The sequence below is a fragment of the Paramormyrops kingsleyae genome, chromosome 16 (genome assembly GCF_048594095.1).
Source record: "Paramormyrops kingsleyae isolate MSU_618 chromosome 16, PKINGS_0.4, whole genome shotgun sequence".
In the NCBI taxonomy this organism is placed as follows: Eukaryota; Metazoa; Chordata; class Actinopteri; order Osteoglossiformes; family Mormyridae; genus Paramormyrops; species Paramormyrops kingsleyae.
In genome coordinates, this window is record NC_132812.1 from 697,731 (window position 1) to 720,127 (window position 22,397).

Here is a 22,397-nt window from a genome sequence, read left to right on the forward strand (position 1 = left end):
CACGTTTATGGCTGACCCCGCTTTGCCAACTCCCTCGTCTGATATTGATCCTTACGTTCCGATTCCTGTGAAACTTGCTGTGTCCCCTAAGGTTCCCTCCACTGCTGATGCTTTGATCGCGGCTCAAGCGGACGATCCCTCCTTGGAGGCTTGTCGTACTTCTGCGGTAGATAAGGGCGAGTTAAAGGACCACCTCACCGCATATTATCATCGCAACGGAGTGCTGATGCGGAAGTGGACCCCTCCGGACTCACCTTTCGAGTGGGCTACGTTATTTCAGGTGGTAGTCCCCGGGTTATATCGGGACTACGTGTTATCCCTCGCTCACGATCACCCGTGTTCGGGTCATCTAGGGGTTAGGAAGACGTTAACTCGGCTTCTGGCATATTTCTTTTGGCCAGGAGTGAACGCTGATGTGAAGAGATACTGTAGGTCTTGTCATGCTTGCCAGGTGGTAGGCAAGCCAAACCAGACCATTGCCCCAGCTCCTCTACGTCCGATTCCTGCCATAGGAGAACCTTTTGAACACGTTCTCATAGATTGTGTCGGCCCCTTACCAAAGACTCGCTCAGGGAATTGTTATTTGTTTACCCTCATGTGTACCGCTACTCGGTTTCCGGAAGTCATCCCTATACGCAGTCTTCGTACCCCGGTTATAGTCAAGCATTTGATTAAGTTCTTCACCACTTTCGGGCTTCCTAGGCGGGTACAGTCAGATCAGGGTTCGAATTTTATGTCCAAGCTGTTTGCTCAAGTGGTCCGTGAATTGGGGGTGTGCCATACGGTTTCCAGCGCCTATCACCCTGAGAGCCAGGGGGCGTTGGAACGATTTCACCAGTCTTTTAAAAACATGTTGCGTATTTTTTGTTTGGACGCAGGGAAGGAGTGGGATGAGGGGGTGCCCCTTCTTCTATTCGCTATACGTGGTGCAGTGCAAGAAGCCACCGGCTTCAGTCCTGCCGAGCTAGTATTCGGCCACACTGCTCGAGGTCCCTTAAAAATTGTACAGGAGCAGTGGTTGTCCCCAGATGCGTCGCCCCCATTGCATAACGTGTCCAAATTCGTCACCTCCCTACGTGATAGAATGTCAGCCGTTAGGGAGTTAGCTCGTCGGTCTCTCGGAATCGCGCAGGAGAAGATGAAGGGCCGTTTCGATAAGTCCGCAAGGACACGGTGCTTTCAACCAGGGGATCGTGTTTTAGTCCTTCTGCCGCTGCCCGGATCCTCCCTGCGCGCTCGTTTTTCGGGTCCATATGTAATACAGAAAAAACTTAGCCCCACTAATTATGTGTTAGAGACTCCTGATCGCAGGAGGAAATCTCGTATATGTCATGTTAACATGTTAAAACCCTACCTTGTTCGCTCGGGTTCCGCTCCTTCGTCTGTCTCTGCTCCGGTCCCCACTCCTGCAGGCATCGTGTCTCTGAGTCAGTATTCTCCGGAGAATGACGATTTACACCTCGGTAGGAACTGTCTTCCCTGTGCTCGCCTCCCTAATTCAGAGGCTCTGAAAAACCTCCCGTCCCGTCTCAGCCACCTACCTCGGTCCGCCCAGAGTGATGTTACGTCTTTGATAGAACGTTTCCGGTCCCTTTTTGCCGATGTTCCCTCGCGTACCCCTGTGATTGTGCACGACATTGATGTTGGTGATCATCTCCCTATTAAGCAACATCCCTATCGCGTCAACCCTCGGAAAAGGGCTCTGTTGTCCCAAGAAACCACCTACCTGTTAGACACTGGTCTCGCTGTTCCCAGCAAAAGCCCGTGGTCTTCACCTTGCCTACTTGTCCCCAAGCCCGATGGCACCTTTCGTTTCTGCACAGATTACCGAAAACTTAATGCCGTGACTCGACCGGATGCGTACCCTCTTCCTCGTATGGAGGACTGTGTTGATCACATTGGTTCTGCGGAATTCGTGACTAAGTTAGACTTGTTAAAAGGGTATTGGCAGGTTCCCCTTACGCCCCGCGCCTCTGAGGTCTCTGCATTTGCTACCCCGGACGCCTTCCTTCAGTACACCGTGATGGCCTTCGGGTTACGAAACGCCCCAGCTACCTTTCAGAGGCTTATGCACAAAGTTCTTGTTGATGTCCCTAATTGTGAGGCTTATCTGGATGACGTGGTTGTTTATTCGGACTCGTGGGAGGAGCATATTCGGTTGCTGGAGCAAGTATTCACCCGGTTACGGAAGGCTTCACTAGTGCTCAACCTCGAGAAGTGTGAGTTCGGTCAAGGTACGGTCAGCTATCTCGGGAAGATGGTTGGCCAGGGGAAGGTCAAGCCCCTGGACGTGAAAGTCCAGGCCATAGGCTCATTTCCCGTCCCACAGACACCACGGGAATTGAAGCGGTTTCTGGGAATGGCCGGCTACTACCGCTGTTTCTGCCGGAACTTCTCTGATGTTGTCTCCCCACTTACCCATTTGCTTCGCAAAGGCACGAAGTTCATTTGGTCTCCTATATGTCAGGCTGCGTTCGAGGCTGTGAAACTGCTATTAAGTAGTTCCCCTGTGTTGGCTGCCCCAGACTTTTCTATCCCCTTCAAGCTGGAGGTGGACGCTAGTGGCATAGGCGCCGGTGCCGTCCTCCTGCAAGAAGATCGCCACGGTCTCGATCATCCCGTATGCTACTTCTATAGGAAGTTCGTGAAGCACCAATTAGCGTATAGCGCTATCGAAAAGGAGGCCCTCGCCCTCTTGTTGGCCTTACAGCATTTTGAGGTGTACCTCGGTGACAGCGTCCAACCGGTGGTCGTTTATACGGACCACAATCCTTTAGTGTTCCTGAATCGAATGTGTAACACAAACCAGCGTCTTATGCGCTGGGCTCTGATTGTTCAGTCTTTCAACCTGGCAATTAAGCACAAAAAAGGGGTTGCTAATCTCGTGGCCGACGCGCTCTCCCGTGCTTGAGTTTTATCTTTGTTTGCCGAAAGTGGGGTGTCTTGGTTTTTGAAATTTGTGATTGCGAACACCTGCCGGGTTCGCTCTTGTGTGGGGGGGTGTTACGTGCCGTAAGTTCTAGGAGGAGCCCTGCCGACTCTCCGGACCTCCCGCCTCTGCCCCATTCGTCGACTGCGAGTTGGCCCCGCCCCCCCTCGTCTCGACTCCGCCTACGTCTCCTGCGATGCGTCAGGCATCACTTCCGGTCCGGATACTGAAGAGCCGGCCGGCGACGAATCCCAGGAGCTCTGCTCATTGCTTGTTTATTGGATTGTTTGTTGGATATTTGGATTACTGTGTATGACTGCTTTCTTTCTTGACTACGGCTTTCGCTTTTTCCCCTTCTCGGTACTTTCGCTTTGTTTTATTGATTTACTGGTTTTGATCTCTCGCCCGGCTCTTGACTATTCTCCTTTGCTCGCCCCCTCGGATACCGTGATTTCTTGTCCTTGTGTATTGGCTGTTTGTTTGTCTCATTTTGGTGCGTAAGGAGTGATTGCCTTTTGTTTTGCGGATCGTGGTTATCGTGTGTTTTTGGTTAGGGAGTCAGGCGTAGTATTTGTCATTTGTTTACTTGTTTTCACTTAGGTATTAGCTTAGTTGGGACGTGTTCGTTTAGCTGTTTTTGTTTGTTGTTTTGGCATAGATCACTCCCGAAGTTCGTTGCACCTCGTGTTTGTGAACGTGTTGTGAAAAATAAAAAAACCATAAAAAAAAGAACCTATTGTGTCCCTTGTTCCCGTTCCCTTATTCCCTGGTTGTCTTGTCTTCCCCTTTCCCTATCCCTTACCTTTCTGGCGGTCCCTGACCCTAGACCGGGGATCGTAACAACGTGTTTGTGAAAAATAAAAAAAACCATAAAAAAAGAACCTCTTGTGTCCCTTGTTCCCGTTCCCTTATTCCCTGGTTGTCTTGTCTTCCCCTTTCCCTATCCCTTACCTTTCTGGCGGTCCCTGACCCTAGACCGGGGATCGTAACAAATGGGAAATCAGCTAACAGCAGATGGCGCTAATACGATCATTTGTCCGGTGAAATCCATCAGTAAAAGCCAACAAAAAAGAGCGAATCATAAGTTGCAGCTGCGGGAATGATGGCAAGCCGAAAAACGTAAGGAGAAAGGAGGATGGGAAAAGTCAAAAGAAAAGAAAGCCAAGTCTCTCGAAAATGATGCGTCAAAATGTAAAAAGCTCATAGAGCTTTTTGGCTGCAGTTTAACTGCCAGCAGCAGTAATGTAGATCAAAACGCTAAATCACCCAGCAAGAGTGTTGAAGACCAGGTGAAAGTTGAACCTGTTGAGCATCCACAGACTGGTCACAAGGGACAGACAGCAGAGGAAATTTCATGGGAGGAAGAGGTACTGGTAAGTGGCCTCAACATAAAACAACAGGCCTATTCTACATTTATTCTTATAGTCATCCAGTCAGCATCTATTAACTGGACTGGCATGATGATGAAAAATATATTTTATATAAAAAATATAGACGCTCTAAAAATTAATTGCGAGATGGCTGTGATTTTATCTTGTCAGTAGTAAGGTCATCTCTGCAGCTAGACAGAAGACCATGGTATTGAAAGAAACTGGAAAACAAACCACCCACTCCTAACACTCGTGACATGCTAGCAAGTGGGAAAGAGGGCTAAATAAAGCTCTATGTTAAACCAAAAATTTGGGGAGGGAAAATCTCATTGTTTTCCATTTAAGTGCAATTTGTTTCTGTCTTTCTGTGGTGGGCTATTGTGGAACTGACACTTAACATACAAATCTGGGGTTTGTCTAAAGCTTGATTAGTATTAGCTGGTGGGCCTATTTGGGAGAAAGTCCAGGGCTGTTTTTTAGTCCCAGTCCGCCCCTGTGTAGCACTACATTGCTGTTGCGTTTCTCATACTTCCCTGGGCTGCATAAGGATGTTTATCTTGCCGTGGTGCACGCATTTGAATGGCTGGCTAGTGGCAATGACCTCATCTCCTCCACTCCACGTGTTTCCGTTGTGCTGCCAGCGTTTGGATGCCTCCCGCCTTAGTCACCCAAGCCTCTCTGCACAGGGATTATGACTGTTCGTTCCCACTGCTCCAGACTCCAGTAGCAGTGTGCTTTACATCACTGCATCCGACACTTGAAATTGAGTTTGGTGATATGAGGCTTACATGCAACTGCTCGGCCATGGAAGCCCATTCCTTGAAGCTCCCTTCGCAGTTTTTGTGCTGGAGTTAATGCCAGAGTACAATTGTAACTCTGCAGTTATTGAGTTAACAGAGTGTTGGTGACTTGTACGCACTATATACCTCAGCACTAAGTGACCCTGCTCTGTTACATTATGTGGTCTGCCACTTTGTGGCAACTTCTTGTTCCTACACTCTTCTGCTATGCAGTAATATCACTTACAGTTGACTGTGGAGTATCTAGCGGGGAAGAAATTTCACAAACTGACTTATTGCAAAGGTGGTGCCCTATGACAGTACCACACTTGAATTCACTGAACTATTCAGAATGACCCATTCTAACACAAATGTTTGTAAATCTGGCTGTACTTTTGTCCATATGATGTATCAAGGGTAGTAACATTTGCTTTTGTTGTTTGGTGCCTTGAAGCCATAACAAAACCAAAGCCAAGTGTTATTTAACTCATAGCTGTTGGTTCCATTGTAACATTTCTCATTTCAGTAAACACATTTAAGCACATGTAGCTGTTAAAAAGTTATTTTTACATACTCCAACCTAGACATTTTCACATATATTTCAAATGGTGGGCAGCAGAAACCATTTAGTTCAATGGCAAGGTAAGTCTGTGGGTGAATTAATAAGTTAACAAATCATCTGTTAATAATATATAAAATAAAATACTGAGTTAATTTAACACAGAAATCAGGCTGCAGATTCAATGCTGGAATGGACAGAATTTCTTTTGAAACAAATTCTGCCTTAAGAGTGAGAAACATGATCATTGCCTAGCGTATAACAGTCTGTTTCTTGTCTCAGACCTCAGTTACATGTAACTTAAATATTATATTACATTTATAAAATAATGAAGGTTACTGATAGGGTGGATTGCTTTCAGTTGCTCTAGAAACAAAAATACCATCTGATAAACTATATTCCATGATAGAGGAGATCATATTTGGGAATATTTTTAGAATCAATGGGACTTTGGACGATGAGTTTTCCTCGCATGGCTCCCCGATAAATGACCTCAATCAAGTCCATAAAATCTTGCTTAGTCTTGAAACTCCCTACAAACTTTGTGTGATCAGGGGACCTGTAGAAGATTACATGGGAAAAAAACAGACACACCCACATGCACATTTTAATGTTAACCACAAAAAGAAAAACATATAGTACATAAATATGCTAGTTCCAGATTTCTGAGTAGTTTAAAAAAGCTAAAATAATTAAGTTATGGGTCATTCCACACCAACTCACCTAGAGTCTTGTAGATCAAGTCATGGATTTTCATGAAAAAAAAAATCTATAAAATTTGTCTGGTTTAGCAAAAAAGTTGAGCAAAAACACAAGTTTTTCTGTGAACATGTTGTTAAAGTAAGTCGCTATTCTGAACTTACATATGTTTAAGCTCACTAATGGCTCAAATCATAATGGATTTAGGTAGGCATAAATAAGATCTTTCAGATGTTGTCCACTGATTTTCAATTTGATATGTGTTCCTGAATTTATGTAGCTGTTAAATTAACTTGAACAGATCATGTTTCATGTAGGCCTATGTGTGCAAACATCAATTTTTAAAAAAATCATACGTCAGGTATTTTTTTGTATTTCTTTCCTAGATTTTAAAAAGCTGCCCTCGCTTATAGAATTTTGTCAATCTTAAAAAATTGTTCTCCTTCAGAAAAAATCAAAAGCTCCACTAAGGGTTGAAAACATTTTGAGTTTAATTTTGACCATATATTTTCTCAAAAGGGATTAATTTGGTAAGTTATGATGGAATGACCCTTAAACTCTTTACTGATCTGTGCATCTGGTTAGAGTACACAATCTATAGAAAAATTTAATCTCACAGAAGTACTTAGATATTCAAAAACAAACACCAATGCCACATAGTCTTACCCATAGTCAACCTTCATATGTTGTCCATTAAAGAAAAAAACCGTTGAAGGGATGTAGCTGATGTCAAAATAACGTGCATAAATCTGAACTCTGTCCACATCAACTAGATATATTGATGCCATGTTGCGAAGGTCATGGGTGGTCTTTGCCAGCTGTCCATTGCAAATAAAGAGAAGAGGCTAGCATTAAACCATAATACTGCGCAATGCAAATCAAACTGTTAAATGTAATGGATAACAAACTTGTTGGTAAAATTGGCTTTTGCCAATGTTCAGTCTCATTTACTACGTTTATTCCATAGACTACAACTCCCTATTGGCAGAGGTGAGCAATGCGGAGCTGAATTTGCTCCCTTCGATATACTAAAGCAAAAAATCTGACTATATTTTACTGCCTACAACATTTTTTTTTTTTTACTAAAGTGTATTTGCGAAGAAAAATGTGATTTTACATTTAATTTCTCGGATTTACATTTAAGTTTATTACTGATTGCTTGGATACCAGTCACATTTCATACTTGAACTAAACAAAGGCTGGTATACCCTTCACCGCAGACCGTTTAGTTCCTCATCACATTACCATCCAATTTCTGACCTCGTATAGTGGGGTCGTGGGCTATTGTACACCCAGGACAAGATGTCAGTCCGTTGCTAGCCACATACACACAATATACTATGGGCAATTTACAGATGACCGTAAACTGAGCCACTGCTCAAACACCACTGTCGTAAATCTCAAAGGTAGCTTGTTTTAACTTCACAATGCGACAGTCGTATCTTTGTTACATTAATACTTACTATCTCATCCAATTGGAGACACACCGAATCGTCATCCTTTCCGAACCGTAAAACCAAAACCTTTTCTGCTACGTTCTTTATAACTTCATCAATTTCTTTCTTTGATGTTAGCTTGGGGAGCAGGAAACTCATTTCGTTATTCGAAATCAACTGCGTTTTATGTGAAGAGTCATGAAACCATCGATTTTGTGATATTCTTCCGGCGAGGGACTCGATGACCCGGATTGTGTATTAATACGTATGTTGCAGACGTGCAAATTACCATGTATGCGATTTCCAACCCAGTTTCAGTAAACCACGACCCAAGATGTGTGACGAAACCATACATTGACAAATTTGTCTTATTTGTGGGCCATCAGTCGTAACTCGCATGTTGTTACTATAAAATGGTCAAAATTAACAAAACTACCTTGTTTATGTAGTTAATCTACATTCACATTGCAAAACAATCGGGCAGTTCATATATGATCACAGGATTAGTTTTCGTTGTCGGGGTTCACAACAAGGGTATTGGTTTATTGGACATGAGTTGGAAAATCGCGTATATACATTTAGCTATACTGGGATATTTTAAATCAAACATATCGAGAAATATTTAAAATCGTAATTCGTCTTTTTGCTTATTAGTTTCCTTCCTCTTACATAATTAATAAAGTGAATTGCCTAAATAAAGCTACCTTGCAGTCTTTGGATTTCCCTGCCCTCCATCGCCCCCAGAAAGCCTTTGATATTAATTTTAAAAATAGTTTATATTATACTGCAATGTTCGTCTCATCTTAACCGCGTCTGGGTAAAGCCGACGTCTAATAATCAACAATCTGTTGCCGATCATTGGATTTACCTTCTAACTAATGTTAGCTGACCAAAGAAAACTGCAAATTTCCTTTTTATTTATATGTTTACTGTGCTGCTTCTTTCCTACAAGTCCGGGAGCGTCGCGGAAGGGGTCACACGGCGGAAACAGACGGCTTTACGGCTTTATCAGTGATAATGGCGGAGGAAAGGCGTAATGACGAACAGCTCTCCGATGATGGAGGTGAAATTAGTGTTTTTCTTCAAAGCTCCAATTCGCATTCTGACTGTTTTCGGAAAGTAGTTGTATTCATAGAGCTATGATCATTTTAAGACGAGAAATACAGGCTTTTACATAGTGTAACTATTGGGAGTGTATACCCGTCTGGCGACGGACTAAGGCTAATGAAATAGCTAGCACGATGTTTTGTTTTTAACATTTATTTCGTTAGGCAAATACGATCTTAAAGGGGGTAGATGGTCGTGTGTGCGCGTTTGAGGTACCAAGACGGAAGGTACATTAACCATGTTTTAGTTGATGCCTGACAAGTTATTTAAGTCATTAGTTTTGTTGCTGTTAGTTTGTAACGTTTCGGCCTATTCTTAAGTAGGACGGAGCCTAGCCAGCCTGCATGAATAGTTTTTATGACATATTGTTTGATAGACTAGATTGCCAGAGACAGGAGAACGACGTTTTTCCGTTGAAACTAACTACGTAGAGGTGGCCAGCTTTTCTTGTATACTGTAACAATTAGTGATCAGCCAATTAGTGATAAGCTTTAACACCACTATGTCTGAGGACACGAGCATTCTTGGTTTTTATGTTGTAATTTTAATTACGTTATGCTGTGGCATAAGTATGGTCAATATTCATGTCGGGGTCCCTTAGCTTGGTTAATAACTGCAGTTCTTTACCCGCTGGCCCAGTGTCAGGCTGCAGCTGCTCCCATCTCCCAGGTAAAAAGTAGCTCACCTTGGTAAGTTGTTTCGACTCCAGCAGGACCGGAGGAGAGGGGAGGCAGTGTGAAAACTAAGACTGTCTCTTCCAGCAATGGAGGGGGGGTTGCAGGGAAGCGATCAGCCCGGGAGCCTATGGGCCACCCGGTGCTGCCCAAAATGTCCAAGAGTGGACATGGGCTAACCAGCCAGTCTGCTAAGAAGCCTGCCCCTATCTCCATTAAGCTGGGTGCTAACGTAAGTATCAGTGCCTTGTGTGTCCCAAGTAGCTCTGTGCATTGTATTAATTGCTGTGCAGTAGTACTGCTGTTGTAGTCAATCCATACATCGATTTTATATCCAAAGTTTGGAGATGTTAGTCAGCCTAATTGAATGTGTTGGCACTGTGGGGGAAACCAGATTACCTGAATGAAACCTGTGAAACACAATAAGAGGACAAAGTGGAGGCATGCTGTTATATTGTTAAACAAAATTGAGTTTTACTGTATCAGTGGGTTTCATTTTGGGAAATGATCCAGGTTTTGTGTAGCTCACACAGATGTCTTTGTGTAACACAGAAACCGAAAGAGCCTGTCCCTGCTCTTCCTGCAAAGAAACCGGCATTGGCCTCTGTGTTTAATGAGGATGAGGATGTAAGCAGATTCCAATTTCCTTACACACACACACATTTGTATTCATATCTTTGTGGAGACAAACAGAATTAAATAATTTAGGCATTTTTAGTTTTGATTGCAAGTTTTTTCAAAAATTGAGGTTTATGTTATGGGACCTGAAAAATGTCTCCACAAGCTAAAAAGTAACAGGTTTTACCACATTGTGGGGACATTTGGTCCCTACATTGTTGTAAATAAAAGCACATGCACACACACCTCTAAAAACTAAAAAGTGTAAGATTTATATTATTGTTCTTGAACAATGCTGCTGCCTCTGACTGCAGAGTGAACCAGAAGAGATGCCTCCAGAGGCCAAAATGAGGATGAAGAACATAGGCAGGTGAGTCCCCATTCAAGTCACACGATTGGGTCTGCTTATTTTGATTAACGTGTCTCTTGTGTTGTACTAATTCATTTTATTCTACTTTCACTCTGTTTAGTATAATGATAATTTAGCTAATTGTAGCTACAAACATTTTATGACCAGTAGGTTTAATTCAAGTGTACTTCTTGGTTTATCTCCAACTACATTTCCCCCTCTTAAATCCTCTGCAGGGACACGCCCACTTCAGCTGGCCCCAACTCTTTTAACAAGGGCAAGCATGGCTTCTCTGACCACCAGAAGCTTTGGGAGCGGAAACTTAAATCCCAAATTGATAAATAAATTGATCCCTATTGTTGCTAGTTGAAGCATGTTGGAGGGAGTCTGTGGCAGGGCAGAGAGTATGTGTAGAGAAGTTTTTTTTTTTATTTCATTTTATTTTTTATTACTTTTTCGTGTAAAATTAACTTCAATTTGTTTGCGTCTACAGTATAAATTGTATATATTTAACACAATGTTAATGTGCTAAGAGCATTTTATTAATGTTCTGCTGATTATGGCTGTGTAGCATCAAGACTGAACAGTTCACCTGAAAGGACATTTTCACAGCCCACTCAGATACTGCTCAGAGCCTGAAGATACTTCATTAAAACACTGAGTTTCAAAACATTGTTTTATGGCATTCTGTTTATCAGCATGTCCCCTTTGAAAGGAGTCATGGAATGGGATGAAAGTGAGCTTTTAGTGTCTGTCTGTGTATGTGCTATAGTGTGCCTCTATTCTCTTGTAATATTGTGTAATACAGTTAAACGTAGCTTTAATGTTAGTAGCTTTTGGTGTAGATTCCTTGAAGACAGTTATTCTACCTCTTGTCTAGTGTGGTACAGCATGCTAGACAAGTTATAGCAGTCCATACCTGTGTGAATATTACAATATAAATCAAAATGTGTGGACGAGTGGGATGATGCGATAGCTGAAGCTAGACAGTCACAGATATTAAGAGAGCCCACATAAGGACATATCACTCCAAATCAGCTACATTCATGGTCTTTATGGCTTCAAAGATATTTGGCTTATCAAGTCCTCCAATTTATCCATGCCTGACAGTATCTCCTGGGCCATCACATAATAACCTTTATGATACTCCGATCAGACAACATGACCTCTGTCAGAACACTGATGGCAATCTCCACTTAAGTGCCCTACTTGTGGAGCTGTAGTCCAGCATGATCTTGCCTGGTAAGTGGTGTGTGTTTCAGCAAGTGTGAATGTGGGTATTCTGACTTTGGGAGATTCACCCATGTGTATGTGTTGTTTCAAAGAGTTTGAGTGCCACACAACTCATATGGCTTCATGCCTGTGGGGGTTAGGAAGCTTTCATCCAAAGCAATATACAACTTGTATTCTTTTAAGAATCTTGGTATTGATGTAAAGTATTTTGTTTTAGACTTGAAGAGGTAGACAAAAAAAAATCCTATTATGGGTCTTTTAGCTTAGCAATTGAGTAATTGATTGATAAATACAAAAGCACAAGGTAAGAACCCAGAGGAGCAGTACCTAGGACAATAGTGGACACAGAGATGTTGGTGATATTCACCTGAAGAGCTCAGCCATGTTGTGGGCATGAGAGTACCAATCCTTCCATCTGTAGAATTGCCACATACCTAATGCAATGGCTTAAAGCCCAGGTATTTATAGATGTACTACTAGTTAATTATTGATGTACTTAAGGCTATAAGTACCTGGCGGTACACCTGAACTGCAAACTGGACTTGACAGACAACTCAGCAGCACTGTACAAGAAAGGCCAGAGCAGATTCTACTTTCAGAGAAGCCTCAGGTCTTGTAATATGTGTGGCAGGCTGCTGTGTATGTTTTATCAGTTTATAGTAGCCAGCATCCTTTTCTATGCTGCCAATTCAAGCGATGCCAAACGCCTGAACAAACTCATCAGCAAGGCCAGCTCCATCACAGGAATGACCCTGGACCCACTTGAGGCAGTAGCAAAAAAGAGGATATTAGCAGAATTGCACAATATTGCCCATCTGCTTTAGGTGGTACTGTCTTGGAGCTCATTTAGCCACTGGCTCATTCCATCATAGTCTGCTATGACCTGCTCCCGGGGATTGTTCGTGCCTGCCACCATCAAGACACCATGACGTCTCCTCCTTGGACATCCCACTTCCCACCCACAGCCATAACTCACCAGGAAACATCCTGTTTTGTGAGCTGCTTTCTGTTCTAAATGCACACAATTTCTTTGCATATACTTATTATTCTTACCTTTAAATATTTAGTTTTGGTATCATTCTTTTTCTCAGAAAATTTCATTTATTTATGTAAAGTGTACTTATTGCACTACATTTACTTTGTGTGTACTATGTGTACTGTCTTCATACCTTGTGTGTTTGTCAATATATATATATGTTCCTCTGTGCACTGTGCTCTTACTGATTTTGCACCAGAAATTTCCCCAGGAATTAATAAAGTTAATCAATCTTTTTCTCCCTACGTTCCTTGTGCCATGCATGCTTGGTTCACTACACCATTCCCAGTAAAGACTGACTTTATAAGTTCCATAAGTCTATTTGGCAGGTAAGTTCTATTTAGCTACAGTTTATTTTTGGTAAATTTTTGGCAACTTTTTTCCTTTGCAAAAATTTCAAAATCATAGTGTGATTTTTTCAAACATTGTTCAAGGCAACTTTTAATATTTTAAATCATCCTTTTGCAGCAACAAATGATAGCTCATTTTGTATGGGAATAAATTAATGGAGTACCCTATAAGCCAGAGAATTATTGTTAGTATTCTGTTGTTAAAAATAAAGAAATCGGCATTCGATGTAACTGCCCAAAACAGCGGCTATTAAACATTATTGCTCTCTTCATTTTAATTTAATTTCAGTTTCAATTTTATTTAAGCTATTTTTTAATGATTTACATAATCCTTTTGCAGCAATGAGTAATATCTCATTTTATAGTAATATCTCATTATATAATTTGTGCGCTGGGTGGGTGGGGTCTGTCATAATGCAAGAAGCCCTTCTCTTGCATCTGGTGGTGTAAATGTCAGTGGTGGTGGGTAAGCTGCTCCGCACCACCCTCTGAGCTGCCTTCATCACCTTGTGCAGTTCTTTCTTTTCTGCAGCCTTGCAGCCGGCATGCCATACTGTGATGCAAAAAGAGAGAATGCTCTCTCCACCGAACACCTGTAGAAGGAGTTCAGGACTGTGCTCCTAAGTGCAGCTCGCCTCATCTTCCTGAGGAAATAGAGGCGTTTATGGGCTTTCCTAATAAGTGACGATGTATTTATAGTCCAAGTGAGGTCCCTGGTGAGGTGTACACCCAGGTACTTGAAGCTGGAGACCACCTACACAGGTGCTCCTCTGACATGCATGGGGGGGGGGTGGTGTCTGCGCTTCCTGAAATCCACGATTACTTCCTTAGTTTTCTTTACGTTGATGCAGATATTATTTTTCCGGCACAAGTCCTCCAAGTGCTCCACCTCCTGTCTGTCTGCGGATTCGTCATCATTCCTGATGCATCCCTCCACTACCGTGTCATCCGCAAACTTCACGATCTGACAGCTGTGATGTTTAGCTGAACAGTCGTATGTCAGTAAGGTGAACAGGAGGGGGCTCAGCACACAGCCCTGGGGGGAGCCAGTACTGAGGGTAATGGTGGAGGAGGAGAGGTTGTAGATTTTAACATGCTGTGGTCTGTTAGTCAAGAAGTCCAGAATCCAGTTGCAGATGGGAGAGCTCAGTCCAAGTGTCCTAAGTTTTCTCACCAGTGTATGTGGGACTATTGTGTTAAATGCAGATGTGAAGTCCACAAACAGAAGGTGGACATACGAGTCCTTGCTCTCTAGATGGATGAGAGCCGTGTGAACCACTGCATAGACGGCGTCGTCAGTGGATTTGTTCCTGCGATAGGTGTACTGATGTAGGTCTGCAGTGATATTGATGGAGCTCTTAATGTGGGCCATAACCAGACTCGCGAGGCACTTCATGACAATCAGGGTGAGAGCAATCGACCGAGAGTCATTCAGGCCTTCCACTGTGGAGCTTTTGGGGACTGGGATGATGGTGGCTGTCTTCAGGCAGCTTGGAACAGCTGCCTGTGCGAGTGAGGCATTGAAGATGTCCATCAGCACCTCAGAGAGCTGATGTGCACAAATTTTGAGTACCCGCCCAGGGATGTTATCTGGGCCTGCAGCCTTGCCTGGGTTAATCCTCTGCAGGGTCCTACAGACCTGAGGGGCATTTCTCCAGGTGATGGAGGGAGCCTGGTGCTGGAGGAAGGGATGGTTTTGGGGTCCTCAAAGCGAGTGTAGAAGGTGTTTAGGGCATCAGGCAGGAAAGGATCCCTGGGGCACTGTGCCTCACTGGGTTTGTAGTCAGTGAGGCACTTGATACCCCTCCACATGCTTTACATGTCACTGGAGGAAAAATCTCTACCTTCTGGGCATATACAGCCTTTGCCCTCTTTATGCCCACCGTCAGGTCCAGGGTTTCTGGTTGTTGTAGATGGTGTCCTACTTTGTGGTGGTGACATCATGGTCGGTATGGTGACATGTTAGTAAAAGTTTGGCAGAGTAACTGTTAAATCTACATGGTTGAAGTCACCCGCTACCACATAGAATGCCTCTGGATGCTTGTTTTGGAGCGAGCTGATGATGTCATGAAGCTCGCTCAAAGCTTCATTAGCATTAGAATCCGGTGGGATGTAAACCGCTATGACGAATACTGCTGCGAGCTCGCGAGGCAAATAATGTGGCCAGCATTTAATTTATTAGCCAACCTTTAACTTTACTATTTCAGAAATCCTTATCTACTGGTGTGGTACCTTCTGATTGGAAGCATGCTAATATAACACCCATATTCAAAAAAGGAGATAGAAGTAAACCAGCAAGCCATAGGCCAATGAGTGTAACTTGCATAACTGGAAAAGTAATAGAAGCTGTAATCAAAGTGAAAATGCTAGATTACCTGGATTCAAATAACATTCTGAGGGATAGCCAACATGGATTTAGGGGAGGTAGATCCTGTTTAACTAATCTACTTGAGCTACAAGAGAAATTGATCACAAGAAGGCCTACGACTTGATCTACTTAGATTTCCAGAAGGCCTTTGATTTAACGTTGACCCCACTAACGGCTCTTGCTTAAGCTCAAAACTGCAGGGGTTTTAGGAACTGTAGTAACTTGGATCGTCTGGTTAACAGACAGGAAGCAATGGGTAGTTATTAGAGGCACAATGTCACAGTGGGTCTGCATTCATAGTGGGGTACCGCAGGGTTCAATTTTAGGACCACTATTGTTCCTAATTTACATTAATGATATTGACACCAATACATACAGTAAACCGGTTAAATTTGCAGACAACACCAAAGTGGGTGGTGTAGCAGACACTGAACTAGCAGCACAGAGGCTACAACAGGATCTTGATTTAATTAGCGACTGGGCTGATACCTGGCAGATGAAATTTAATGTAGATAAATGTAACATAATCCATGTAGGAAGCAGAACTATAAAGTACAGATATTTTATGGGTTCCACTGAAATAAAGGTAGCTAATTATGAGAAAGACCTCGATGTGTATGTTAATGCGATTAAAAAGCCAATAGGATGTTGTGTACATCTCTAGGTGGGTGGAGTTTAAGTCAAGGGAGGTGATGCTACGATTATACAATTCCTTGGTAAGACCCCACCTAGAATACTGTGTGCAGGTGTGGTCACCATACCTTAAAAAGGACATTGCTGTCTTGGAAAGGTTCAACGTAGGGCTGCAAGAATGATTCCTGGTCTTAGAGGAATGTCTTATGAGGATAGGTTAGCTGTGCTGAATCTGTTCAGCCTTGCGCAAAGGAGATTAAGGTCTGGATGCTGTTCAGCCAAATGGCTACTTCAATATTAATTTAAATACTAAAAGTCATGGCCATAGGTGGAAATTAGCGGGAGAACATTTTAAACTGAATTTGAGATAACACTTCTTTACACAGCATGTAGTTAGAGTATGGAATAGTCTTCCTGTACATGTAGTGTAAGCTAAAACCCCGGGTTCCTTTAAATCAGAGCTAGATAAGATTTTAGCATTAGTTAAGCTCTCCCCAAACGAGCTTGATGGGCCAAATGGCCTCCTTTCGTTTGTAAATGCACTGCTCACCCCTAACGGGGAAGGACCGGGAAAAGGTGGTCCAAAAATTGTCTGCTCCCTCAAGTCCGGATGACCAGCATCAGTGAGCTGAGACGAAGACTGGACTCCTTCAATACTGTGTCTCTTCGGAGAATCCTTGGGTACCGCTGGTTTGACTTTGTGTCAAATGAGCGGTTGCTAGAGGAGTCCCGAATGAGGCACATTACCTGCATTGTGAGGGAGTGTCAGTTATGGCACTATGGCCAGGTGGTGCGTTTCCCCTGAGGGTGATCGGGCTCGCAGGATACTCATTGCTGTGGACCCAAGTGACTAGACCAGGCCAAGGGGACGCCCACGTAACACTTGGCCCTCCCTTCCGAAGTTGACTTCACAGATTGTAGCCACAAGGGGTAGGGATCGGGACACCACTCGCTTACGTCATCAGCAGTCGATCATTGCACATACGTTTTACACCTGCGACTTTGCATTTGTTTGTAACAATGCCAGCTCAAGGTATGGCGTTGTCGACTGCGTGCATTTTAATCATCATACTCCGTTTGATGAATACTCGCAGAAGACGTCTGCGACGCCTGCTAACGCTTGTGGATTTTTATGAGATATCGTTTAAAAACGACTCGTGTTTGTGTCAGCTAGAGTGCCTGGCTAAAGTTTTACCTGTCGCTTTACCTGTGTCACAATAGACCTTTTTCACGAAAACCGGAAATACGTAATCGTAGGGTAAACTTAGTTCCGGTCAAGCGTCAATGCATTAGAAAACCCGGGATCAGAGAAAATTCAGCAGAGAATATAGACAACCTATCTGACAAATTTGCCCAAATTTACATTTGCGGATGTTGCTAAACTCGTGGAGGAAATCTCCGTCACGAGAAAGAGCAAACTTGATAAAGGCTACAAATTTTTCCACAAAGAATTTGTCCATAAGTATCAAGGTAACTGTTACTGAATTGCTCACCACATGTAATTTTTAAAGGAAAGACATTAACGGCTTTTGTTAATGTTTAAAGGTAGAAAAACTTTAGATGTATTTGTTAATAGGCAAACAAAAATATGTTATTTTAAATTAGTATAATATATATATATATTATATATATACCTTAACATTAGACGCAAGATGAACACCCTACACACGCACACAGAAAAGCCCGGACATTTGCACAAACGCACAACCAAGAGTGGGGCTTTACAGTTTGATAATCAAACTAAATCAAAAAACACTTAAAATGTATAAGGATCGCTTTGTTGTAGCGAAATTTTTAAATAGTGTGAGCGTGATGTAAATCATTTAGGCAACAAGAATTGAGTAGCTGTAGGAACTAGTGAGCAAAATTTAGCAACAAGCATCAAAAAACATTTTAGCTGTGTTTTGTTAATTTTAAAGAAGTTGGCCCCGTTTTTTCTAATTACATTTATTAGCTATAGGTAGTGCCATGTTTCAAATAAACCCCTTAACCATAGCGTTTTTAAAGTAATGAAGCACTTTTCGGCAAATGTGTTATTTTAAATAAAACACTCTAAGCACATCGACGGAACTCAGAGCCGCTATCAATGGATCTAAAACAATGGCGTTTGGTGAAATACTTTTTGTATTTTACAATGAAATAAAACTGTTAAGCTGATTACGGCTTTCTCTCGTTTTTAAAAACTTTGGGTAAAATATTTGTGCTTGTTTCGCATTTGCTCTTTTTGACAGTGTTTCGCTCGGGCATGCCTCTAGTTGCTTAAAAGCTTGGGCCTTGTGTCATTTATGCTTAAAATACGGTGTTTGCTTCTGTCTGAGGTGAAGTGTCTGCTGCAGACGTAAGTGCTCCCCTTTTTAACTGTGAAGTTTGGTCCTTCATCCCGCCGGATAGCCTGAATCCATTTACGTCGAACTTCACCATTAACAGGGAAGGAATGAAAAGATAGATGTGACTGCTTTTGGGCATTACAAGAACAGCCCGGTACACTGCAAGAAGAAGAGGTCGCTGCATGCGCTATTTGTTTTACACCGGCGGAAGTAAAGATACCCTACGATTACGTATTTCCGGTCAAAAATGCGGAAGTTGTGAAAAAGGTCTATGTTCATAATATAATGTACCTAATTTTCATTTAATGTATTTGGCATACTATTTCCTTTTATTTTTTTAATTTTTTTTTAATACTCCCTCCACCACCCCCCCTCTGCGGAGGACTATTTTATTTATTTGTATTTATTTATTTATTTTTATTTTATTTTAATTTTTTTTATTTTTATTTACTTCCTCAAGAGAAGGAGAGGGAGAGAGAAGGGGGGAAACAAAGGAGAAGAAGGGGGAAAGAGAGAGGGAGAGAGAGGAGAGAAAAGAAAAAAACAAAACAGATAATCTGCTTCCATGTCTGCTGAAAAGAGAAAGACAACATACAACATCTGTACTAATCACAACGACCACCAAACGTTAAATGCTGTTGAACAGCACGCACAACCAGCATTACAACACATGCCCAGAAGTAGCAGCCGATCAAGACAGTGTGTGTCCATGAGCACGCGTCCGTGAGCACCTGTGTGCACACCTGTGTGTGTCAGCGCGTTGGTGTTCCTAAGGTTTCTCCATGTAAATGTCTAGTAGTGTGTGTGGGGAGCCACAGCCCCGCCCACCCAGGACATGAAGTCGACACGGAGGAGACCCGGGCCCTAGACATCCAGAGGCCCCCCAGGGCACGGGAGCCCCAGGAGGACCACCGTAGGGACAATTGCAGCCCCCACCCAGAAAAGGGCAGAGGAGTGCTCCGGAGGGGGGCCATCCGGCAGTCACATCACAGGAGTCCCAGGGGGCCGTGGCGGCGAGCACGCAGGCCCCGCCGGCGGTCGGCCACACCAGGGCAGACCGGACCCCAGGCCCAGAGATCCAAGGGCCCCCCCACCCCCCAGCCGGGCCCCCGACAGAGCCGGAAGGGCCAGGCCACGGCAGGCAACCGCCGAGTGTGAGCCAGCACACACCAGAGCATCCAGCCCCGGACATCGAGAACCCCCAACGCATTGGCAGCCGGGGGCCTCATCCACCGGCAGGGAGTATGGGAGGGGGCAACAGAGCCTGAGATGCTATTCCAGGTGGAGTGTAAGACCCAACCTGACACATGCGTATAGACAAACAGACGTACACATACACAAGCATACGTTCCCACCCTCATGCGCACATAAACAAATATTTACCCATGCGCTCAACATGGAGACACACAGAAATGAACACCGTACACACACTCACACTCCCCATATATACTCTATACTCCGAGATCCAGGCACCACCACCCCCAGAGGGGCAATCCGCCACCAGACCCCGAAGATGGAACCCTTTTTTTTTCCTCTGGCGTGGGGACAAGAAGACCACCTCGGACCCTGCAGCAGCTGAGAAGCCCACCAGCCCAGACCCCGACCGGACGGCCAGCTCTTCTCAGCCCCCGGCTCCAGATGCCGAACAGAGAATGGGGGTGTGAAAAGACCCCATGCCTCCCTCCGCCCGCTCATATGTGGTGTTGGTGCGTGTTGTTCTAAAGCGCTTTAAAACAGGGGAAGGGCATGCGCTAACCACCCTCTGTCAATCAACAGCTGGTGTCAGCTCGGCCCCTCCCCAGAACCCTCAATGTCTATGTGCAACTTAAAATTGAGAAGTGGGCACTGGCACCAGAAGTAAGGCTGAGTGAACAGACCGCCCTCCGGACGCCATTTTGTGTGCCCACCCCCAAGGCCCTAAATGTGTCATGAGAGAGTAAGGAATGAGAGTGTCTAAGTTGTGGTGTATGATTGAGACACAGGTGGCCACGGGGGGACAGAGGAGGAATACCTCCCCTGCATCCCAGCGACGCACCTGCACCTCAAAGCCCTACCTGTGTGTTGGAGTGACGGAGCGGGAGGAGGGAAGCACTTAGGGATGGGGAGGAAAGGACTGGGGGGGGGGCAAGTACCCCCCCTCTGGAGCCAGCTCCCCCGCTGACCCCCATAAGCACTCCCATTCCCCGGAATCCACCAAGCCCGGGGGGTCCAGGCCCATCCAGACCGAGGCCCAGAGCAGCGTCACCACCGACCACAACAGAGCCCGGGGCGGCCAACCGGACCCCACCACAGAGGAAAAACTACACCCACCCCACCATTCAGTCAACTCCCAAACTACATAAGACAATAGACACCCAGGTTGAGTCCATTCTCCTCCTCTATTGGACTATATTTTTAAGCTAATACGCGATGGTTTATCTTTCCAAAGAAATTTAGAGATGGCGGAGTCCAGAGATCTAAACCAGTCAGGTGATGGTTTGCTCGGGATCATTGCAAATAAATAATTTATTTTTGGCAACACCATCATTTTTATTGAGGCGACCCGTCCCATGAGTGATATGGGTAGGGACTTCCATCTAGCCAGATCATCCTCTACCTTGTTTAAAAGTGGGATGTGGTTTAATTTAGTTAAATCTGCCAGCCTAGGTGAAACATTAATACCTAAATATTTGATATCTCCAGATTGCAGTGGAGTGGAGGAAGAATTCTGAAAGGAGCAGTTAATTGGAAGAACTGTGGATTTTAACCAGTTTATCGAATAATCTGAGACTCTTGAGAAAGAGTTTATTAATGTAATTACCTGAGAGAGAGAGTGGTTTGTGAATGCTGGAGAAAGAGTAACACATCATCCGCATAAAGACTGACCTTATGTTCCACATTCTTGCATTTGATGCCTCTAATTACTATAGCCTGTTTAATTGCTGCTGCTAGTGGTTCAATAAAAATTGCAAACAGTGAGGGGGAGAGAGGGCATCCCTGCCTGGTGCCCCTCTTGAGACAGAAGCTAGAGGATGTTTGGTCATTGGTCCTAACACATGCTGTTGGGGAACTATATAATATTTTTAACCAGTTTATGAAAGAGGTTCCAAAACCAAATTTGTGTAATGTTGCAAATAAAAAATTCCAACTAACTCTATCGAATGCTTTTTCTGCATCTAGAGACAATATTGTAATTTGAAGGTTTTTATGGCACGAATAGTCTATCAGATTGAGTAATCTACGTGTGTTTGTTGATGAGTGCCTCCCTTTTATGAAACCAGTTTGGTCAGGATGAATAATGTGAGGGGTTATCTTCTCTATTCTTTTTGAGAGAGTTTTGCAGATTATTTTAAGGTCAACATTAATAAGGGATATTGGATGATAGCTGGTAGGCAATATAGAGTCTTTGCCTGGTTTTAGCAAGAGACTAATGTTGGCAGAATTCATATTTGGTGGTAGTCTACCATTTTCCTTGGTTTCCTGCAACATTCTGTAGAATGTTGGTGACAGAATTGTCCAGAATTCTTTATAGAATTCTACTGGAAATCCATCTGGGCCTGGAGCCTTATTATTGGGCATACTGTTCAAAGCTTCCTGGAGTTCACCAGGTGTCAGCGTAGAATCCAGTGCCATCGTTTGATTATCTGATAATTTCGGAAGGGTTATACCGGAGATGGGGGACTCGAGTCACATGACTTGACTCGATTCAGACTCGAGTCACAATTTTCAGGACTTGAGACTTGCTTGATTGAAGTAAGAAAATGACTTGACTTGACTTTGACTTGAGAGTAAGTGACTTGAGACTTGACTTGACTTAAAGTGGAAGACTCGACAATGACTTGAACTTTTAAATATAATTCGTTTAATAAAATAAAATAATTTAATAAAATAATTATGACTCAGCAGCACCATAATTGGCGCCTGCGCCCTTAACGCTGCACAACTCTTAAC

At 43.6% G+C, this 22,397-nt stretch overlaps 2 protein-coding genes across 8 annotated transcripts; one reads left to right on the forward strand and one right to left on the reverse strand.

Moving 5' to 3' along the window:
* Positions 1 to 5,550: 5,550 nt before the first annotated feature.
* txnl4b (thioredoxin-like 4B) lies at positions 5,551 to 8,734 on the reverse strand. 3 transcript variants are annotated; one of them, XM_023830778.1, is made up of 3 exons: positions 8,641 to 8,734; positions 7,003 to 7,154; positions 5,551 to 6,196 (listed from the first exon to the last, which is right to left on the reverse strand). In XM_023830778.1, the coding sequence occupies exons 2-3, from the start codon at positions 7,122 to 7,124 to the stop codon at positions 6,031 to 6,033; spliced, it is 288 nt and encodes a 95-aa protein (XP_023686546.1). In that variant the 5' UTR covers positions 7,125 to 7,154; positions 8,641 to 8,734; the 3' UTR covers positions 5,551 to 6,030. The 3 variants fall into 3 exon arrangements, with proteins under 3 accessions (XP_023686546.1, XP_023686545.1, XP_023686547.1); XM_023830777.2 differs by lacking the exon at positions 8,641 to 8,734 and adding an exon at positions 7,800 to 7,933; XM_023830779.2 differs by lacking the exon at positions 8,641 to 8,734 and adding an exon at positions 7,597 to 7,678.
* Positions 7,906 to 11,190, forward strand: LOC111853637 (PEST proteolytic signal-containing nuclear protein). 5 transcript variants are annotated; one of them, XM_023830772.2, is made up of 6 exons: positions 7,906 to 8,037; positions 8,725 to 8,835; positions 9,589 to 9,785; positions 10,106 to 10,180; positions 10,486 to 10,541; positions 10,757 to 11,190. In XM_023830772.2, the coding sequence occupies exons 2-6, from the start codon at positions 8,790 to 8,792 to the stop codon at positions 10,863 to 10,865; spliced, it is 483 nt and encodes a 160-aa protein (XP_023686540.1). In that variant the 5' UTR covers positions 7,906 to 8,037; positions 8,725 to 8,789; the 3' UTR covers positions 10,866 to 11,190. The 5 variants fall into 5 exon arrangements, with proteins under 5 accessions (XP_023686540.1, XP_023686543.1, XP_023686542.1 ...); XM_023830775.2 differs by having other exon boundaries at positions 9,592 to 9,785; XM_023830776.2 differs by lacking the exon at positions 7,906 to 8,037 and adding an exon at positions 9,519 to 9,568 and having other exon boundaries at positions 8,747 to 8,835; positions 9,641 to 9,785.
* The last annotated feature ends 11,207 nt before the right edge of the window (positions 11,191 to 22,397 follow it).